At 45.6% G+C, this 18,163-nt stretch overlaps 2 protein-coding genes across 5 annotated transcripts in view; both read right to left on the minus strand.

Moving 5' to 3' along the window:
- The window catches only part of LOC147440688 (phosphoinositide phosphatase SAC6-like), a 180,158-nt gene that overhangs the window by 38,346 nt on the left and 123,649 nt on the right, over nucleotides 1-18,163 (minus strand). The gene's annotated exons all lie outside the window — the stretch shown is intronic.
- Nucleotides 4,074-6,396, minus strand: LOC147440689 (uncharacterized). The gene has a single exon (XM_086482532.1). The coding sequence runs from the start codon at nucleotides 6,322-6,324 to the stop codon at nucleotides 4,447-4,449; it is 1,878 nt and encodes a 625-aa protein (XP_086338658.1). The 5' UTR covers nucleotides 6,325-6,396; the 3' UTR covers nucleotides 4,074-4,446.

Consider the following 18,163-nt stretch of genomic DNA (forward strand, 5'->3'; position numbering starts at 1 on the left):
GCATTTGACATGGTATCAAGAGCTCAATTGATGCGCAGACTGCAAGAGATGGGTGCCCATAGTGTTGATTTGGGGGATTATGGCTCTATACAGATCAGTGATGGGACATGTACGCACCCCGGAGGGGATATTTGATTTAGTTCACTCCACCATTGGAGTGAAACAGGGTTTCCCATTGTCTCCTACTCTATTTGGTATGTATGTTGATGAGGTGTTTGATTACATTGACAGGGAGGGTGATAGAGGTGCCCAGCTGGTAGGGACGTGGATCCCATTGTTGTTATATGCCGATGATTTTGTGTTGATCTCTGACTCACGAGAGGGTATGTAACGACATTTGGATGCATTACATAGTTTTGCAGAGGATAGTGGATTGTTTGTAAACCTTGGTAAAACCAAGGTTATGGTGTTTAACACCACACCACAGTGGATCAGGAGATCAGCACCGACTTTCACATATGGCCAGGAGATTGTAGAGTATACAGATGCATACACTTACCTTGGGGTTGTCTTCACTGGGCCGAGGCTTTCTTTGGGGAGAGCATCAAAGACTAGACTGACTAGAGCTTATGCGGCCTTGGGAGGCTTGGAGAGGATGTGTTCGCAGGTTCAATTCCAGGAACCTCGCACAAAGTTATGTCTCTTTGATACTTTAGTAGCCTCTATGGGGACCTTCTGTAGGCCAGGATGGTAGGAGACATATGGAGAGGCCCTTGGTATCTATGATCTCTCGACTGATAAGAGCCAAGGCCTCAGTACCCCAAGATCATTTGAGCAGAGCTAGTTGCCCCTCCTATGGAGATTGAGGCGCTTACCAGATCAGTCTCCTTTGTGCACAGCTTGTCGGATACTACTAGAGGCAAATATGCTAGACTGACCCTTGAGTCTTCCATACAGTTAGCTCTTCAGGGGGGCACTTCATGCTGGTATACAGAGACGACATCATGGTTTCAAACGCATGGCTTCACCATGGACAGGCTGCCCCCTTTCTAGTACTCTCTTCAGGCACCCTCGATGTTTCTTACACGGGTGGAGATTACTAGACTCATTCGTCAGGACCTGATCTAGCTGGATACCAAGAGGACATGGATAGAGCCGCCACAGGAGTTGGGCATGAAGATGGCTTTCTACAGAGAGCATCTTCTCCACCTCCGAGGAGATGGGTTTGTGATCCGACCCAGCTACATGGACACACATGTGTCTCATGGTTTACGGTGTGCCATTGGTCAGATACACACAACCTCACATCAGCTGGAGATTGAGACTGGTAGATTCAGAGGGATACCAGCAGACAACAGGATATGCCGCTTATGCCAGCTAGAGCCAGAGACGGAGCTACATTACATATGTCATTGCAGTGTACTATGAGATACGACGTTTCCATTGCTTATTCAGAGAGGGTTTCAGTCCTTTCTCTAAGGTCATGAGTTATGAGGATCAGAGATGTCTTGGGCTATATCTACTTGAGTTACACAAATATAGAGACACTTTACTGGGGAGAGCTAGAGAGACAGTCCCAGAGACAGATTAAAAATTTCTTTTCACTAGATATGGGACAGCCAGAGGAGCAGCCATCACTACAGAGCTCGGCCCACACTCATTCGACCACTACCGGCACTCTCGACCGAGCGTTGGAGCTATGGAGATCCAGACGGCAAAGATTGAGGAGAGGGGCTATACAGCATCGACGGAGACTACAGCAAAGCATTTGAGCCATACTCTCTCGACATCCAGAGTGTAGATGAGGATGGATTCTAGTAGTAGTATCTTTGTTCTAGTTCTTTTGTACCCAGACATGGTATCAGATTCACTATTTTGTAACAGATTGGTCTCATAGGTCATTTTGGCCTTTTGAAGAAGTTAATATAACATTTCAATTCATTCATATCCCCCCCCCCCCCCCCCCCCCCCCTTCAAGGCTGTCTGCTTTCCCCTACGCTATTTGAACTTTACATAGATGAGGTTTCCAAATATACTTTAGAGAGGAGGGGGAGGAGCTAGGGTGTTGATACTGATAATGCTAAATGCCGATGATGTACTTCTTTCAAACTCACCCAAGGAGTCACAACATTGGAAGTTGGGGTATCTACCTCGAAGGAGCTCCCATAATATGTGGAGGAAGAACATTGCGTGAAACAAGGATCGACCAATATGGTTGATGCACCGATCTCTCCACAAAACCCATTTCAGTCAATAACTGCCTCTGTTTATGGTAGAGGCTTGGACCTCGTGTAGCTGCCTCATACAAAAAGCCATAGCTTGGTGTAAGGCTCATGAAATTGTATATGTGTGCACTGCCTCTCTATCGCACAAGTGTTGCATATGCTCATGCAAACTGAGCCTCTGATGAGTCTTACAACGAAAAACATGGCCCTTTGACAGTAATCATACTCAGTGACATACTCAACTGGCTCCCCACAAAAAGTATACCAATCTGTGGATCTTGTCACCCAGGCTGCTGGGGTGTTTGGGACCATGACATTGGTCTTTTGCAAGCTAACCCTAAGATCTCTATGTGCCAAAAGGTCTGTACTGGCCAAAAACTGGTGCCCCCAAAAATGGAAAGAATGTCACAAGTGTACACTAATCTAATGCATATAAAAAAGACACTGGATTTCATCAAAGGACAAGTTTCCAGATTATGCCTATGTGGATGTGATCGTCCATCGGAAGCAGCTGCCAGTGAACATCCTTTGAGTAGTATGACGGACGCATGCCATCGGCCGTACCATGTCAGAATCCATATGTATACAATCTCTATCAAGTTCAAAAGCATATTTTAAAGACTGTATTAATTTGTGGTGATCTCTCACATCGTGATGATACTCAGATCATGACGATATGTTATAATGTTGGAACATGATAATCTGTCAGATCCTGATGATTTGTCAACTCATCATTCACTAAGCATCCATGAGTGGATAGTTCTTGTACTTCACCAAAAATCTTCATGCTGTCTTCCCTCGAGTGGTCCTATCTTTGTGTGCAAGGATCTATTCAAGAATCACAATTTCTTCAACCTTCAACCTTTGGCAGGCTCGGCACGTAGCTCTCCCTAACGGTTTAATGTGGACTCACATAAAAGGAATTGTGAATCTTCCAATGGTAAGGCAAGCCCAATCGAGAGATACACCATTGACTCTGTCAATGACTTTGAATGGACCAAAGACCATCGAAACACCGACTAAGCTTTGGAGAAATTTTTCCTTTTCCTAGCCTTGCCTTTTCAAAACGAAACCCAATCTCCAATGCTAATGTCGACCCGCCGTCAATGTTTGTTAGCAGCTCTTTCCTGTTATCATATCTGAGTCTTGAACAAATTTGTCCACTTCAAAGATCTTGTCCTTAGTCAGTAAGATGGGTAGAATTTTGCGAGCTCCCTCAAAAATCTCAAAAGGACCTTTTCAAGGAATAAGTGGTGTTATTGTAAGCAAAGTTCAAGCTCAATCAAGGAAAGAAACTTTTGTCACAAATTCTTGCGATCAGCAACATATGTCTTCAAAACAATCAAGTAACACGGAGTCCCCATTTTTGGATAGCCCATCGATTTGAGGATACAAAGATGAAGAGAATTTAAAGGTAGTTTTGTTGTTGTCAAATAGAGCTCTCCAAAAAACACTTGTCATACGTGGATCTCGATCACTCACTATAGAAGATGGCATCCCATGAAGTTGGAAGATATGATGTGGAAACAGGTGCACCATCCAATCTCGATCGGCACTGAAATCTAACTAGTAGAGAAGTGGCTAGGCTAAGTTAAAAGTCTCTTAGGCCCTACGGCAAGACTTCATAAGTTGGAGGGGGTTAGGAATTAAACCAAATGGGGCAAACTGGACACTTGTCAGTTGGAGAGGCACCAAGAGGACACCTCACAAACCACAAGCATAAGGCCAACTTGCAAGGGGCACCCAAATCGAAGAGAGAGAGAGAGAGAGAGAGAGAGAGAGAGAGAGAGAGAGAGAGATGAAATGAAATGAAATGATATATTAACGTCTTCAAAAGGCCAAAATGACCTATGAGACCATAGCTGTTACAACATAGTGAATCTGATACCATGTCTGGAATCAAAGAGAAAGAAAGAAAGAAAGCTTTATTAACGTCTACGAAAGGCCGAACTCGACCTATGAGACAATATCATATACATGTGTTGATGCTCTAGGCATCGGAAAATAAAAAAAAGGGTACAAACTGAAATGAGCTTACACTATGCAAGAGGGTGTGGTAGGGTGGTGCATGTGGTGTACAATGTATAGTGTGGGTCCTCGTGTCGAGGTGTGCTCACGCATCATCAGGCTCAACTAGGGGCTGCAAGGTGATACCACCATGAGATGATAGGGAGGGTATCTAAAAACAAGCAACATATGTAGGGTAGAGAATGTGGTACATCGGTGGTGGCCTGCTCAGGTATCTCTGGAATGCTGGATCTCCTGGTGCTGGTACATGACTCTACTCTAGATACTGATGGTGTAAGGTTAGTATCCTCGAGATCTCCCTCTGGTGACACCCATGTGTCCTATATCCTGGGAGCCTCGGTCTCCGACGTGCCCTCTGAGACTCTGCCTGCAGAAGGGTAAGCCCTCTACTCTGTGTAGGTAGTGTGGGGGGGTCTGGTCCTGCTCGTCGGAAAAACTGTGTGATGGTAGTCTGTGTCCTGCTATCCTGACTCTGGCGTGGCTGTAACAACTGCTCTCGAACCTCTAAAGCCGCAACCAGGAATTGGCCAAACCTCCTCTGCTCTCGGCCTATCATATGCTGCTGTAGTGAGTCTCCAATGCCATATCTCTCTCTCAGCTCTGTATATGCTGGGCATCTCATGACAAAATGCTCCTCACTCTCCACCTCCGTTTGGCAAATCAGGCATGTACGCTCCTCTCGTGGTATGCCTCTGGCTCTGCCATTCTCAATCTCTAGCTGATGTGATGACACTCGTAGCTGGCCAATGTTGACCCGAAGTCGGTGTGGCATGTACTCTTGCATGTATGATGGAATCTCAATGAATCCCTGCTCTGAGAACCTCAAAAAATGCTCATAGTAATATAGCATTTTAGGAGGTAGGGTGTCTGTGGGCCTGCGCCATGTCCTCTGAATATATGTATGCCATATCTCCTGTCTGATGATCCTATTCCGCTCAGAGCGTGAGAGGGTATAGGTCGGGGCCTGGGTGTCATACTGGAGTGGTGGTAGTCTATCAATATCAAAACCGTGCTGAGCTAGCCAATCTCTTGTCTGGGCATACCATGAGCTAGTGTCCCCTGCCTGTGCCATCTCTCTAGATGCAATGAAGGCTCTATGAGAGATCCTATCTGGATCCATATCTTTGAATCTGCGAAGAAGGCAAATAGTCTGAAAGAGTGCCTCTACCAACATCGGTGGTGCAGCCAGCTCAGCTCTAATAATGTCGTGTGGAACTGATGGCTTGCTGCGAATCATCCTGGAGATCATAATAATCTGTGGCCTCTCTATCTGTGTCCATACTGAGTCTGCCAGTCCCGGTCCCCAAATGGCCGAGGCATACATGAGTGCAGGTGTGACCAGTGTGTCAAAGAGCCACCCCTTTGTCCGGGGCTCCTGGAAGTGGGCCTGGTGGCACTGTCTCTCCATCGGAGCTAGTGATGCGTATCCTCTGGTAAGTCTATCTCTGGCTGCCTGTGTCATGGAGAAGGTCCCTGATGCTGCGGTGAATGTGACCCCCAGATATACATATGAGCCTGTCACTTCTATATCCCCTCCAGCTACTGTAAATCTACTCTGTCGGCGAATCTGAGCCGATGTATGAAATATGAGAACCTTGGTCTTGCCAAGGTTCACCGTGAGTCCTCTCTGTGAGCAGAAATCATCCAGGGCCTGCAAATGTAGTTGTAGTCCCTCTGCCGTCTCTGACATCAGGACAATATCATCTGCATATAAGAGTATGTGTACAGTAGTCCCTGCAATATCCACACCCTCTCCACCCCTGTGCAAGATGAAGTCTACAATCTCGTCAATGTATAGACCAAAGAGTGTAGGTGATAGGGGGAAACCTTGTTTCACACCAATGGTGCTCACAAGGGTGTCAGATAATCCACCCGGGCATCTCACTCTGCCAGATACATGCTCATACAATGCATAGATCCCCCATGCCATCTCCTCTCCAATCCCAAGCGCAGCCAGACATCGGAAAAGTCTCTCTCTAGGTACTGTGTCAAATGCTTTGCGGAAGTCAACGAAGCAGCAATATAATCTCCTCTTCCTCACCCGTGTCTGGTCGATCAGACAACGAAGGGTGAAGATATGATCAATAGTAGAGAAAGCTCGACGGAAGCCTGCCTGTCCTGGTGTCCTCATGCCCTCTCCCTCTGCTAGAGAACCGCGCCTGTCCTGGTGTCCTCATGCCCTCTCCCTCTGCTTTCTTCACCATGTGGGTGGTGAAGAAAGTAGATGATGTGGGTCGGGTAGCCGATGGCGTAGGTATGGGTGGCTGTCCTGGGATCTCGTATAAGCTCTCGGCATATCTGTGCCATGCCGCTGGGTCCTGAATAGGAGTGGATGGCCTGGGAGGTCTGATCCGACGCCATGCCTCAGCACTATTCTTGCTCATGAGTAAATGATAGATGTCCCAATACTGGTGCCACTCCTGTCTTTTACGACGGGTAAGTGTCTGCATCTTGCGCTGAGCCTGGCGATGTGTAATCTCCCCTCTGATCTCCAGTATATGTAGGTGTCTGTGTAGATCTCGACATTCGTCGTCGTACCACCTGTTTTGTGGCATAGTGCCAGTGCGTGGAGGGTGTGTGTGTATGCGATGTGGGAAACTTTGAGTGGTTGACTCGTGTAAGATGGATGTAATGTGTGTGGTGAGTGTGTCCAGAGGGGCTGTGGGGTCTAAGTGTATAAGGTGCTCATGCAGGTGATGTATATAAACAGGAGTGAGCTCATGAGTGAAAGAAATGGTAGTGTAAGTGTGAGGGGGGGAGGCGGGGGGGTCAGCAAGCTGTGTAGCAAAAAGGGAGAATGTGAGATAAGTATGATCCGCCCCTATCGGTGTGCGTGCAACGCTGAAGGAGTGTATAAGCTCTGCTGTCTGGGTAGAGCCCAACAAATAGTCTACTGTGCTCTCTCCGCCACTGTGTGGGAAGCAAGTGAATCCCCCAGAATCTGGCCACCTCGCCATCCCGTTATAAATAACGAGATGGTGCCTGCTGCCAAGCTCAAGAAGGTGTCTGCCATATCCAGTGTTGTCCTGTCCCCCATCTGCCGACACTCTACTCACCCCCATGTCCTCTGCATCAAGTGCCCTCATGATCTCCGGCTGCTCCATATCATAGATCTCACACTGTCGGCTTTGTGTCCTCCCGTTGAAGTCCCCCATGAGGAGGACTTCCCCGAGTGATGTGTAGTGAGAAATGTCCTCCGACAGTCGAGAGTAGGGGTCCTAGATAGCATATCGTGATCCATGTGGTGAAAAGTAGCATATGGCAATGTATAGCCCTCTCTCGTGGGTGAGCTCTAGCCGTACCCACATATAGCATGCCTCCTCGTCTCTACTCATCACCTGTATCCGGTTGTGTAAGCTCTGTTTGAATAGTATGGCCACCCCTCCTGACCCCCGAGCTGTACTCTGTCTGTGATGGTCCTGTAAGTCGACTCCCACTGGAATCCTGTGACTACAGGTAGTCCTCTCTCTGGGCTCTCATGTGTCTCCGTAAAACATACAAAGTCATGCTCACTGATGATCTCCTCTAGGCGCTCCGGATGTGTCCATATAGAACCATTGCAGTTCCAGACTGCCCCTCTGAGTGGTGTCTCCTGTGCTAGTGTATGTGTCTCATAGGTCCCGAATCCCTATGAGATTGGGCGGCCGTCGATGAAGATTCTACCATCTCGAAAGAAGGCCCTTTTACCTTCTTTCCGTGCCTGAAGGACCCTGGGCATGCATGATTTCCTGTGCTCGATCTGCATCCTAGTGAGGTCCTCGTCCATAAAGATATGGCCGCCCTGGAGGCCTCGTAAGAGCACCCTTTTGCGAAAAGAGGTGGTGCGGTCCTCATCTCCTCGTAACTGCATGATCAACGGGCGAGCTCGAGTGGTGTCACGGCCGGCTCGCCATGCCTTTGTAAAAGGCATAGTCTCTTTGTAGCCTAGTTGGCTACAAAGCTCTCGTGCATCCTCCTCTGCTGAAGGTCCCTCTTTAAGGCCAGTGATCCTAACATTGTGTTTCCTCATCTGGCGCAATCGCTCCTCCTCGAGAGTAAGCTGAACCCTCAAGTGCTCTCCCATGTGAACCTCCTCGCATACCTCCTTCTTGATATTCTTTTTAACTACTTCCACCCATCCTGATTGTTTGGCCTCCATTTCTGTCTAGATCTCTTCTTTGATGTCTGCTTTCCATTTATTTTTTATCTCTACTTCTATGTCTTCGAAGCTCGAGATTTCCCCCTCTTCCTTGGAGATCCGGAGGTGGTTGATGCTTTCTTGTATACGGTGTATCTCCGTGTTGGAGGTGTCACGGAGTTCTTTGAATGCTTTCTTCCAGGCCTCCTTTTCTTCTGTGAGGCCTCTGATGTTATCCTCCATCTGCTTCATCTTTTCCGTCATCCTCCTTACTTCGGCGTTCAGTGCCTTGTCCGCATCTTTCTTGGCCTGTGTGATAGCTCTGGCTATCATGTCCTCCACTTCTTTCCTGTCAAGAGGTGCCATGGTCGAGCTCGAGGAGGCGAGGCTGAGCGCACGGGAAGCCTAGTGTTTACAGCCCATCCCCTTGAATGTTGAGAGAGAGAGTGAGTACCTGCGTGTTGCCTTGTTGCAAATTTCTGTTCAAGGCTGCAGCTGGGTGTGTTGTTGCTGCGGGTAGGCACGTCAGTCGCTGCAGGTGCTGAAGGTGCTATGCTACCGCTGACCTTGCTACCCCACAGGCCCAGCGCGCTACTCTCCACTGCAGGTCGTCACCTGCCCAGCGTGCAGCTCATCCCCAACAACAGCAGCACGTCGTCACCTGCGCTGCTGGTCGCTGGCAGAGAGAGAGAGAGAGAGAGAGAGAGAGAGAGAGAGAGAGAGAGAGAGAGAGAGAGAGAGAGAGAGAGAGAGAGAGAGAGAGAAATGAAATGATATATTAACGTCTTCAAAAGGCCAAAATGACCTATGAGACCAAGCTGTTACAACATAGTAAATCTGATACCATGTCCGGAATCACAGAGAGAAATGAAATGAAATGTTATATTAACGTCTTCAAAAAGGCCAGAATGACCTATGAGACCAAACTGATACAAAAGTGGTGAATCTGTTACAATGTCTGGGTACCTTAGTACTAAAGTACTAAGTGTGAAAAGTGTGAAAGTAAATGTGAAAAACTAAATACAAAGTATTAAATTAACTTCTTAGGAGCATTCTGGGTGTCTGGCTAGAATGCTTCTAATCCTTTGTTGTAGTCTCCTCCGGTGAAGTGTGCTTCTGCATCTTGGTCGTGGTCGTCTCGATTTCCTAAGCTCAATCGCTTTGTCAATTAGGGTGCCTTTGGTATGAATGTGGGTACTCCTTTGTGTTGGCTGCTGGCCTCTTGCTTCCCCTTCCACTCCTGCTTCTCTCGATCCGAAGAAATCTGTGATCTCCCTCTGAGGCTGTAGTGCTCTTTGTCTTCTCATTAGATTATCCCTGTGCCGATGTAGTTCCAGTAGGTACAAGCCTAAGCATCTTTGATCTTGGTATTGCATGATTCTATCTAGAGGTCCAAAGCCTTCTTTAAAGAGGCAATGAAAATGCCCATGTATCTCATAGTATACTGTGCAGTGGCATATATAGTGTAATTCTGTCTCCGGCTCCATTCCGCATAACTTGCAAATTCTGCTCTCAGGTGGGATTCCCCTAATCTGCCAAATTCAATTTCCAACTAGTGTGAGGATGTACGAATCTGACCAATAGCACATCTCAAACCATGAGACAGGTGGGTATCCATGTAACTCGGGCGAATCACAAATCCATCTTCAGATAGTTGTAGGAAGTTTTCTTTGTAGTTGGCCATCTTCGTGCCCAATTCTTGTGTAGGGTCTACCCATGTCCTCTTAGTATCCAACTGTATAAGATCCTGTCGGATGATTTTATTAATCTCCGTTCGTGTAATTGCCAGTGATGGAGCCTCAAGAGAGTATTGGAAGGGGGGTAATCTTACCATACTGAACCCGTGTCTCTGAAACCACGAGGACAGTTGCGCATACCAGCATGATGTATCCCCTTTCATTGCCAATTGTCGAGAGGATTCGAGGGCCAGTCTAGTATATCGGCCATTATTTGTATCCCACAAACCATGTATAAAGGACACTGATCTGGTAAGAGCTTCAATTCCTATCGGAGGGGCCGCTAGTTCCGCTCGGGTGATCGCGTGTGGTACGGAGGCCTTGGATCTAATCATTCGGGAAATCATAGATACCAAAGGTCTCTCCATTGACTTGCAATTATCCTGATCCACAGATGGTCCCCAAATCTGGACCCCATAAAGCATAGCCGAAGCCACCACAGTATCAAAGAGCCAAAGTTTTGTTCGTGGTTCCTGAAACTGCACTTGTGAACACATCCTCTCCAACCCTCCCAAGGCCGCAGACGCTCTGGATAATCTAGCATCCGCTGCTTTCTTAAGAGTAAACTTCGGTCTTGCAAATACCACCCCAAGGTATGTGTATGTATCTGTGTACTCTACTGTATCCTGGCCATATGCAAATGTAGGTGCCGATCTCCTAACCCACTGCGGTGTGGTGTTAAACACCATAACTTTGGTTTTACCCAAGTTTACCAACAGTCCACTGTCCTCCGCGAATTTATGTAATGCATCTAGCTGCCTCTGCATTCCATCTAGTGATTCTGCTATCAATACAATATCATCTGCATACAACAACAAAGGGATCCATGACCCTGCAAGTTGAGCCCCTCTGTCACCCTCTCTATCAATGTAATCTGATACCTCATCTATGTACATACCAAATAAAGTAGGGGACAGTGGGCATCCCTGCTTTACTCCAACGGTGGAATGAACAATGTCGGAATCCCCTTCTGGAGCACGTACATAACCAATTACTGACCAGTATAAGGCCATGATCCCCCAAATAATCTCTTTGGGGACCCCTAACTCTTGCATCCTGCGCATCAATCTGGCCCTTGGTACTGTATCAAAAGCTTTCCGAAAATCCACAAAGCAACAATACATCCTTCTCCCATTTGCTCTTCCTTCCTCAATAATGGCTCTGAGCGTAAGAATATGATGTAAAGTGGAATAACCCCTTCTGAATCCAGCTTGTCCTGTTGCTCTTATGCCCTCATTCTCTGCCCATCTACTCAATTTTTGTTCAAAAATGGATGCGTACAATCGGGTCAAAGTGTGACCTACTATAATGGTACGGTAGTTCCCGGGTATCATAGGATCCCCCGACTTGAAAATAGGTACGATAGTAGATAATTTCCAAGATTCAGGTAATCCTTCACACATGACCCGATTAAACAGACGAGCAAGGACTTCTGAAAGTAGATCCCTGGCATGGATTAGATGTTCTGCTACTAAACCATCATGATCATATGCTCTTCTTATCAATGGCTTTTTCCACCATTTCCGTAGTAAAGAAAGTACTAGTAGCAGGGCATGGCTCTAGTGGATCTGGTAATGGAGGCTGTCCAGATACCATATATAATGATGTTACATATTGACCCAGATCTCAGGAGAAGTAATCGTTGGAGGCGGTGAGTGCTCTTGAAATAAGCGCCATGCCTCATGTGAGTCCTGACTCAAGAAGAGCTGATATAAATCCTTCTCCAGTTTGGCTAAAAATGCCCTTTTCTTGCGACGTACTATACGCCGAAGAGCAATCCGAGATTGCTTATATGTGATGATCCCAAGTGTAAGCTCTTTCTGGACCTGGGTTCTCTTCTCTCTGCATTCCTCGTCATACAAACTGTTTTGAGGTATGTTCCCAACTCCTCTCTTCTGATCAGGTTGAGTATGTGGGTATGCCTCTTGTGCTGCTCCATGTAGTATCTCTGTTAACTGAGAAGTAATCTCCTCTACAGTATATACTGGCTCGGCTGCCCACATCCTATTATAGATCTTTTCCACATAGACTGAATCAGTTTCTGGCGTGAAAGTATATCTTGTGTGTGTCTTCTTCCTTTGTACTTGAGAGGCATTGTATTGGAAGGAGATTGATAAGGTCAAGAGAGCATGATCCACTGCAATCCCAACTGGTTTGGGTCCCACCTTAAAGTCCTTGATACTAGAAATAAAGCTTGGTGAAGTCATGACATAATCCACTGTACTGGCCCCATGCCTGTGCGGGAAGCATGTGAATCCCCCAGATAACGGGAAATTCTCTAGACCATTAAGTATGGCCAAACCATGTATAGTTGACATCTCCATGAGATGTCTCCCATATTCAGTGTGTTCTTTATCCTGTGAGTTTCTAGTAAGCCCCCTCTGTGATAAATCCACTTCTCTGAGCATTTCCTCTGAAGTATCATAGAATACTGCTTGAGAGTTGGCCGTTCTGGCATTAAAGTCTCCTAAGAGAACGATGTCTCCATCTCTAGAGAACTCCCATATATCATTATTCAATATGGAGAAAGGGGATTGTCCTTTAGGTGAGGAGTAGACTGAGGTACTTGGCGGGAAGTAGCATATAGCGATATATAGAAATCTACCTGTCTCGGCTCTCATTCTCACCCACATATACCTTGCTTGCTCATCTTTCCTGATAATCTATAGTAGTGGTTTCAGCTCCTCTTTAAATAAGACTGCTACTCCTCCTGAACCCCGACTACCTTGTAGAGATCTCTTGTCTGGTCGACCAGCTGTTTCCCATAAATAACCCTTCACATGTGGCATACGTTGTCCCAGTATCTGGTGTGTCTTTGAGTAGAAAACTATGTCTCTGTCCCTAAAGCTGTCTTCAAAGGCACCTACATCTAGCCTATATGATCCATTACAATTCCATGCCGCTATCCGGAGCGTCGAATGAGAGAGAGAGAGAGAGAGAGAGAGAGAGAGAAATGAAATGAAATGTTATATTAACGTCTTCAAAAAGGCCAGAATGACCTATGAGACCAAACTGATACAAAAGTGGTGAATTTGTTACAAAGTCTGGGTACCTTAGTACTAAAGTACTAAGTGTGAAAAGTGTGAAAGTGTGAAAATAAATGTGAAAAACTAAATACAAAGTACTAAATAAACTTCTTAGGAGCATTCTGGGTGTCTGGCTAGATTGCTTCTAATCCTTTGTCGTAGTCTCCTTTGGTGAAGTGTGCTTCTGCATCTCGGTCGTGGTCGTCTCGATTTCCTAAGCTCAATCGCCCTGTCAATGAGGGTGCCTTTGGTATGGATGTGGGTACTCCTTTGTGCTGGCTGATGGTCTCTTGCTTCTCCTTGCCCTCCTGCTTCTCTCAATCTGAAGAAATCTGTGATCTGCCTCTGAGGCTGTAGTGCTCTTTGTCTTCTCATTAGATTATCCCTGTGCCGATGTATTTCCAGTAGGTACAAGCCTAAGCATCTTTGATCTTGGTATTGCATGACTCTATCTAGAGGTCCAAAGCCTTCTTTAAATAGGCAATGGAAACGCCCACGTATCTCATAGTATACGGTGCAATGGCATATGTAGTGTAATTCTGAGAGAGAGAGAGAGAGAGAGAGAGAGAGAGAGAGAGAGAGAGAGAGAGAGAGAAGGCTGATTTCGGGCTACTTTGGAGTACAGTGTGCGTGAGTAGTGGGTGTAGGTCTTCAAGCTTCAATGCTGTGCTTGGCTTCTCCCTTGACTTATGTAGAAAACGATTCTGCTCTTGTGCACCTCTCTCTCCCCTTTTGAATACATAATCATAATGCCCAACTCAAGGGCTATTCATCTGCTATGTTCACTTGTGGGGATTTTATGCTCAATTTCTGAGGCAAGAGCCTGTTGCATAGGTACCGAATCAGTTAATTGCTGATTCAGAGCAGGTACGCGCTAACAGGTTGATTTAGAGAGATTTCTTGTGAGAAATCTCGTCTAAATCAAGAGGAAATTAACCCTACAGGTGCGGGAGCTTGAGGGCTACTCACAAGAGCGATCGGCTCGTGAATCAGAGAGCAAAATTTTACGCAGGTTGAGGGTTTTGGTCAATTTTGATGCCTAAATGTTCCAGGAGCTTCAAGGAAGCTAGGGAATCATCAAAGACGTGGTTTGGTGCAATTTAGAGGCCGAAAAAGAGAATTCAGCATGCTGAAAGTTCTCGCCAAGTTTATAAAGGTGCTCTAAGGTACTTGGTAAATCACCGTTTACTTGGGTTCTTGTCCGTGATGACTTGTACTGCCATTAAGGTGCCGAAATTGGGCTAGAGTAGGGAAATTTCAGCCCAATAAAAGTGGGACAGCTTGTAGAAGATTATAAGTATTCTCCAGTTCAATAAGAATAAAGAAATGCAGCAAGGGGCGCCAATCTTTGGAGCCAACAAGGTGTCATTGTTGTCACAAAAATACGGAAGCGTAAACTGACTTTTAATTGTACTTCAAATACTCAAGAGAATTGGAGAGAGAGAGGAAAAGCTTGACACTTCATTGGGGACCAGAAGATGGGTTAGTCCCCCCCCATAAAGAGAATATCTTTATTACTAAGGGAGAATCTTTACAAGCACAAGAACGGGGCAATAGCCCGTCCTCTATTCTTTCTTTCTGCTTCTGACTGAGAGAGTGCAAACGCTACTCTTTGAATACTGAGAGGATCTTCCCTCTGCTACGAGATTTTGGGAAGCTCTCAAAAACAAGAGTCTATCTTCCACAAAACTCAACGGAAGCTCTTGAAAGTGAGAGTCTACCTTCCGCTAACTGAGTCCCTTTATGCATAATTATTCCTGCAACAAAAACAAGGGAGAAACACGCAAAATGCACGCACACATGCTTGCTGTAATTTTCTGCACATAACCTGAAAATGTTACCTGAGTACCTTCTAGAGCCGAAAAAGAGACCTTTTCCACGATGGAATTGCACGAAACTTGGTGTATGCGTAGTGTAGGTAGAGAAGAACTAGATTCTATATGTATTTTGCTGAAATTCAACCTAAAGGAGGTGATTAAGGGCTGAAAATAGAGAATTTACAGCCACCACACTCTACGAAGAGAGTGCTTGCTGCAACTTCTCGCGATGAAACCTCACCAAACGCTGGCTATGGCTATGAGAGCCCTTGTTCTAGACAATGGGAGCACGAGGCCACCACATATGTCACAAGGGGCTGCTCTCAAGCTTCCATAGAGGGCTCCAATGCGTAGGGCATACTCACAATAGGGGGGGTAGGAGCACTGCCAACATTGAAAATGGGGGAGTAGGGCCTCCTAAATAGCCATCAGGGAGAGGGGGCGCTAGGAAGAGAGAGAAGGTGAGAGTGAGAGTGAGAGTGAGAGAGAGTTAGTTTGCATTGGTAAGTGTGCCACTTGGCACACTTACTTAATAACTTAAAAAACCCTTCAACTTTCACTTTTAAAAATCCCTAGGCTATTAATGAAATGTGCAAATTAACTCACAACTGCACACACAGATGCTACTAATGAAATTGTTAGCTGCTCCCCAGCGCAATGCCGTACCGACACTGCTCTGGCATTACCTGTTCGCACTTGTCCGGTCATTTGGTCCGGCATAGACAATTTAAAAATACCTTAACTGACTTATCCTAAGGCCGTAAAATGATTCAAGCCTTAGGGTTATTATTCTTAGGACCCCATCTCATTCTTGTGCTTGCACTAGCGCGCGTAATTTTCTGAGCCTGAAATCTGAGGCTACTATCTATCCCTTCATTGAAGACCCGATTTCCCAATCGCTAGGGCTTCAAGGTATTTTCTCCTAGGGTCTCCCTGAGGTGCACTGGCCCAAACTTGGGCGCACCTGAGGCCCCAGAACTGCTAAATCTATTCTGATGTGCACACAACTAATTAGATAATTCTTTTCTCGTAAATAAAATAATTATTTACAAAATCTGACTTAGTTACATCCCTCTTGGTTCTAAACAGTTGACCTCAACTGTAGAGCGTCAACATAACTGTGCAAGATATCTGGGTAGTCCTTAAGATCGGACTCAGTCATCCACTTTGCATCTATAGGAGTGTAATTCTTGAACTTGACTAAATACTTTCGATGTAGACTCCCCGACTTGAGTTGTCTCTCCGAGTGGTGTATTATCTGTTCAGGTTGAAGAAGTTCCTCAGTCTCTTCAACTTCTGGAGGATCTTCTTGTACTGGCGCCACTGGAGGAGGTCCAACATACGGTCGGAGGAGACTGACATGAAAAGCATTATGGATGCGCCAGTTAGAAGGCAAATCCAATCTGAAAGTCACGTCATTGACTTTATCTGTAATTTTGAAAGGGCCGTAAAATCTATGGGAAAGTTTGACAACTTTCCCTTTTCCGACCCGCTTTTTCAATCTAGCTTTCTCAAACTGAAGCAGGACATATTGTCCTTTTTCTAGATTGAGATTCCTTCTGTGCTTGTCTGCTTTTCTCTTCTGTTGCTCTTGAGTACGAAGAATCGCTTGCTTTACTTGTTGATGGGCAATATCAATATTGCACACAAATTCATCTGTGGCGAAGATGTTTTCTTTGGTTATCATAATAGGAAGTAAGAGTGGGTTCCCTTAAATAATTTCGAAGGAAGCTTTACCAGTTGAGGAACGTATGGTATTATTATACGCAAACTCAACTATTGGTAAGTACTGTTCCCATTCGGATTGTCGTTCCGAAACATAGCACTTGAGGAGATCTAAAACAGTGGCATTAGCGATTTCGCTTTGACCATCTGTTTGAGGATGATAAGCTGATGAAAAATCAAGCTTAGTTCCCAAGTTTTCGAACAATGCCTGCCAAAATAGACTAGTCATGCGGAGATCTCTATCACTGACAATAGTCTTTGGCAATCCATGGTGTTTAAAAATCAGAGCTAGAAATATTCTAGCCTTGTGATCAGCTTTGATCGTCTTCTTTACTGGAAGAAAATGTGCTTGCTTACTGAATCTGTCTACTATAGTCCAGATTGCATCATTTCCATTCTTGGATCTAGGAAGATCCGTAATAAAATCCATGGCAATACATTCCCATGGTGTGTTAGGCACAGGGAGCGGCTGAAGCTTGCCATAAACTTTACGTCCGTCATATTTTACTTTTTGGCAGACTAAACACTCACGTACGTGTTTTTCAATGTCCGCACGGAGTGTTGGCCAAAAGAAATACCTTTCAAGGGCACTAGTGGTGGAAGCAATTCCCCGATGCCCGACATAAGGAGAATTATGGGCTTCATCCATCACTTTCTGTCGTAAGTGCCGAGCTATGCATATTGCTTGTTGACGATAGAGCGTATTATCCCTAATGGAATAAGGTGGCTTTGAGTGACCAGCTTGAAGATCTGCCCAAATTGTGGCGAAGTCTGGATCTTGAGGATACATCTCACTGAGAGATTCTAGTTCCTCATGATAAATTGTTGTTAGTGCATTGATCTTTGGACGCCTGGAGAGAGCATCTACAACTGCATTCTTCGTTCCAGAAGTATGTAAAATCTGAAAATGGAACATTGAAAGAAAGTTCGCCCATCTCATCTGTTTTTCTGATAACTTTCTCTGTGTGAGAAAGTAGCGAAGACTTTGATGATCTGTCTTGACAATAAAATCAGCTCCTAATAGATAGTGTTTCCAAATGGAAAGAGCATGAATTACAGCCATTAGCTCTTTCTCGTATATGGAGACATGCAACTCTGCCTCTCTAAGGCGCCGACTTTCATAGGCTATCGCGTGACCCTCTTGGTTAAAACTGCTCCTACACAATCTCCAGATGCATCGCAGTATACCTCGAAAGGTTTGTGAAGATCAGGGAGGTGAGAACAGGTCCGTGACTGAGTAGATACTTAAGCTTTTCAAAAGCTTGTTTTTGTCCAGACCCCCAATGGAATGGAATCCGCTTCTTTGTCAGGTCATGGAGGGGACCTGCTATCGCGGCAAAAGCTCGAATGAAACGCCGATAATAAGAACACAGGCCAAGGAAACTTCGTACATCATGTATTGTAGTTGGCGTAGGCCATTCTACAACTGCTTGAATCTTATGAGGGTCCATTCTCACCTGATTGTGAGATACTATATGGCCCATATAGTGGATTTCTTTTAGAAAGAACTCACTCTTCTTAGCATTCACAAATAATTTGTGTTTGCGTA

The sequence above is a fragment of the Adiantum capillus-veneris genome, chromosome 15 (assembly GCF_014529385.1).
Source record: "Adiantum capillus-veneris isolate H3 chromosome 15, ASM1452938v2, whole genome shotgun sequence".
NCBI classification, from domain to species: domain Eukaryota; kingdom Viridiplantae; phylum Streptophyta; class Polypodiopsida; order Polypodiales; family Pteridaceae; genus Adiantum; species Adiantum capillus-veneris.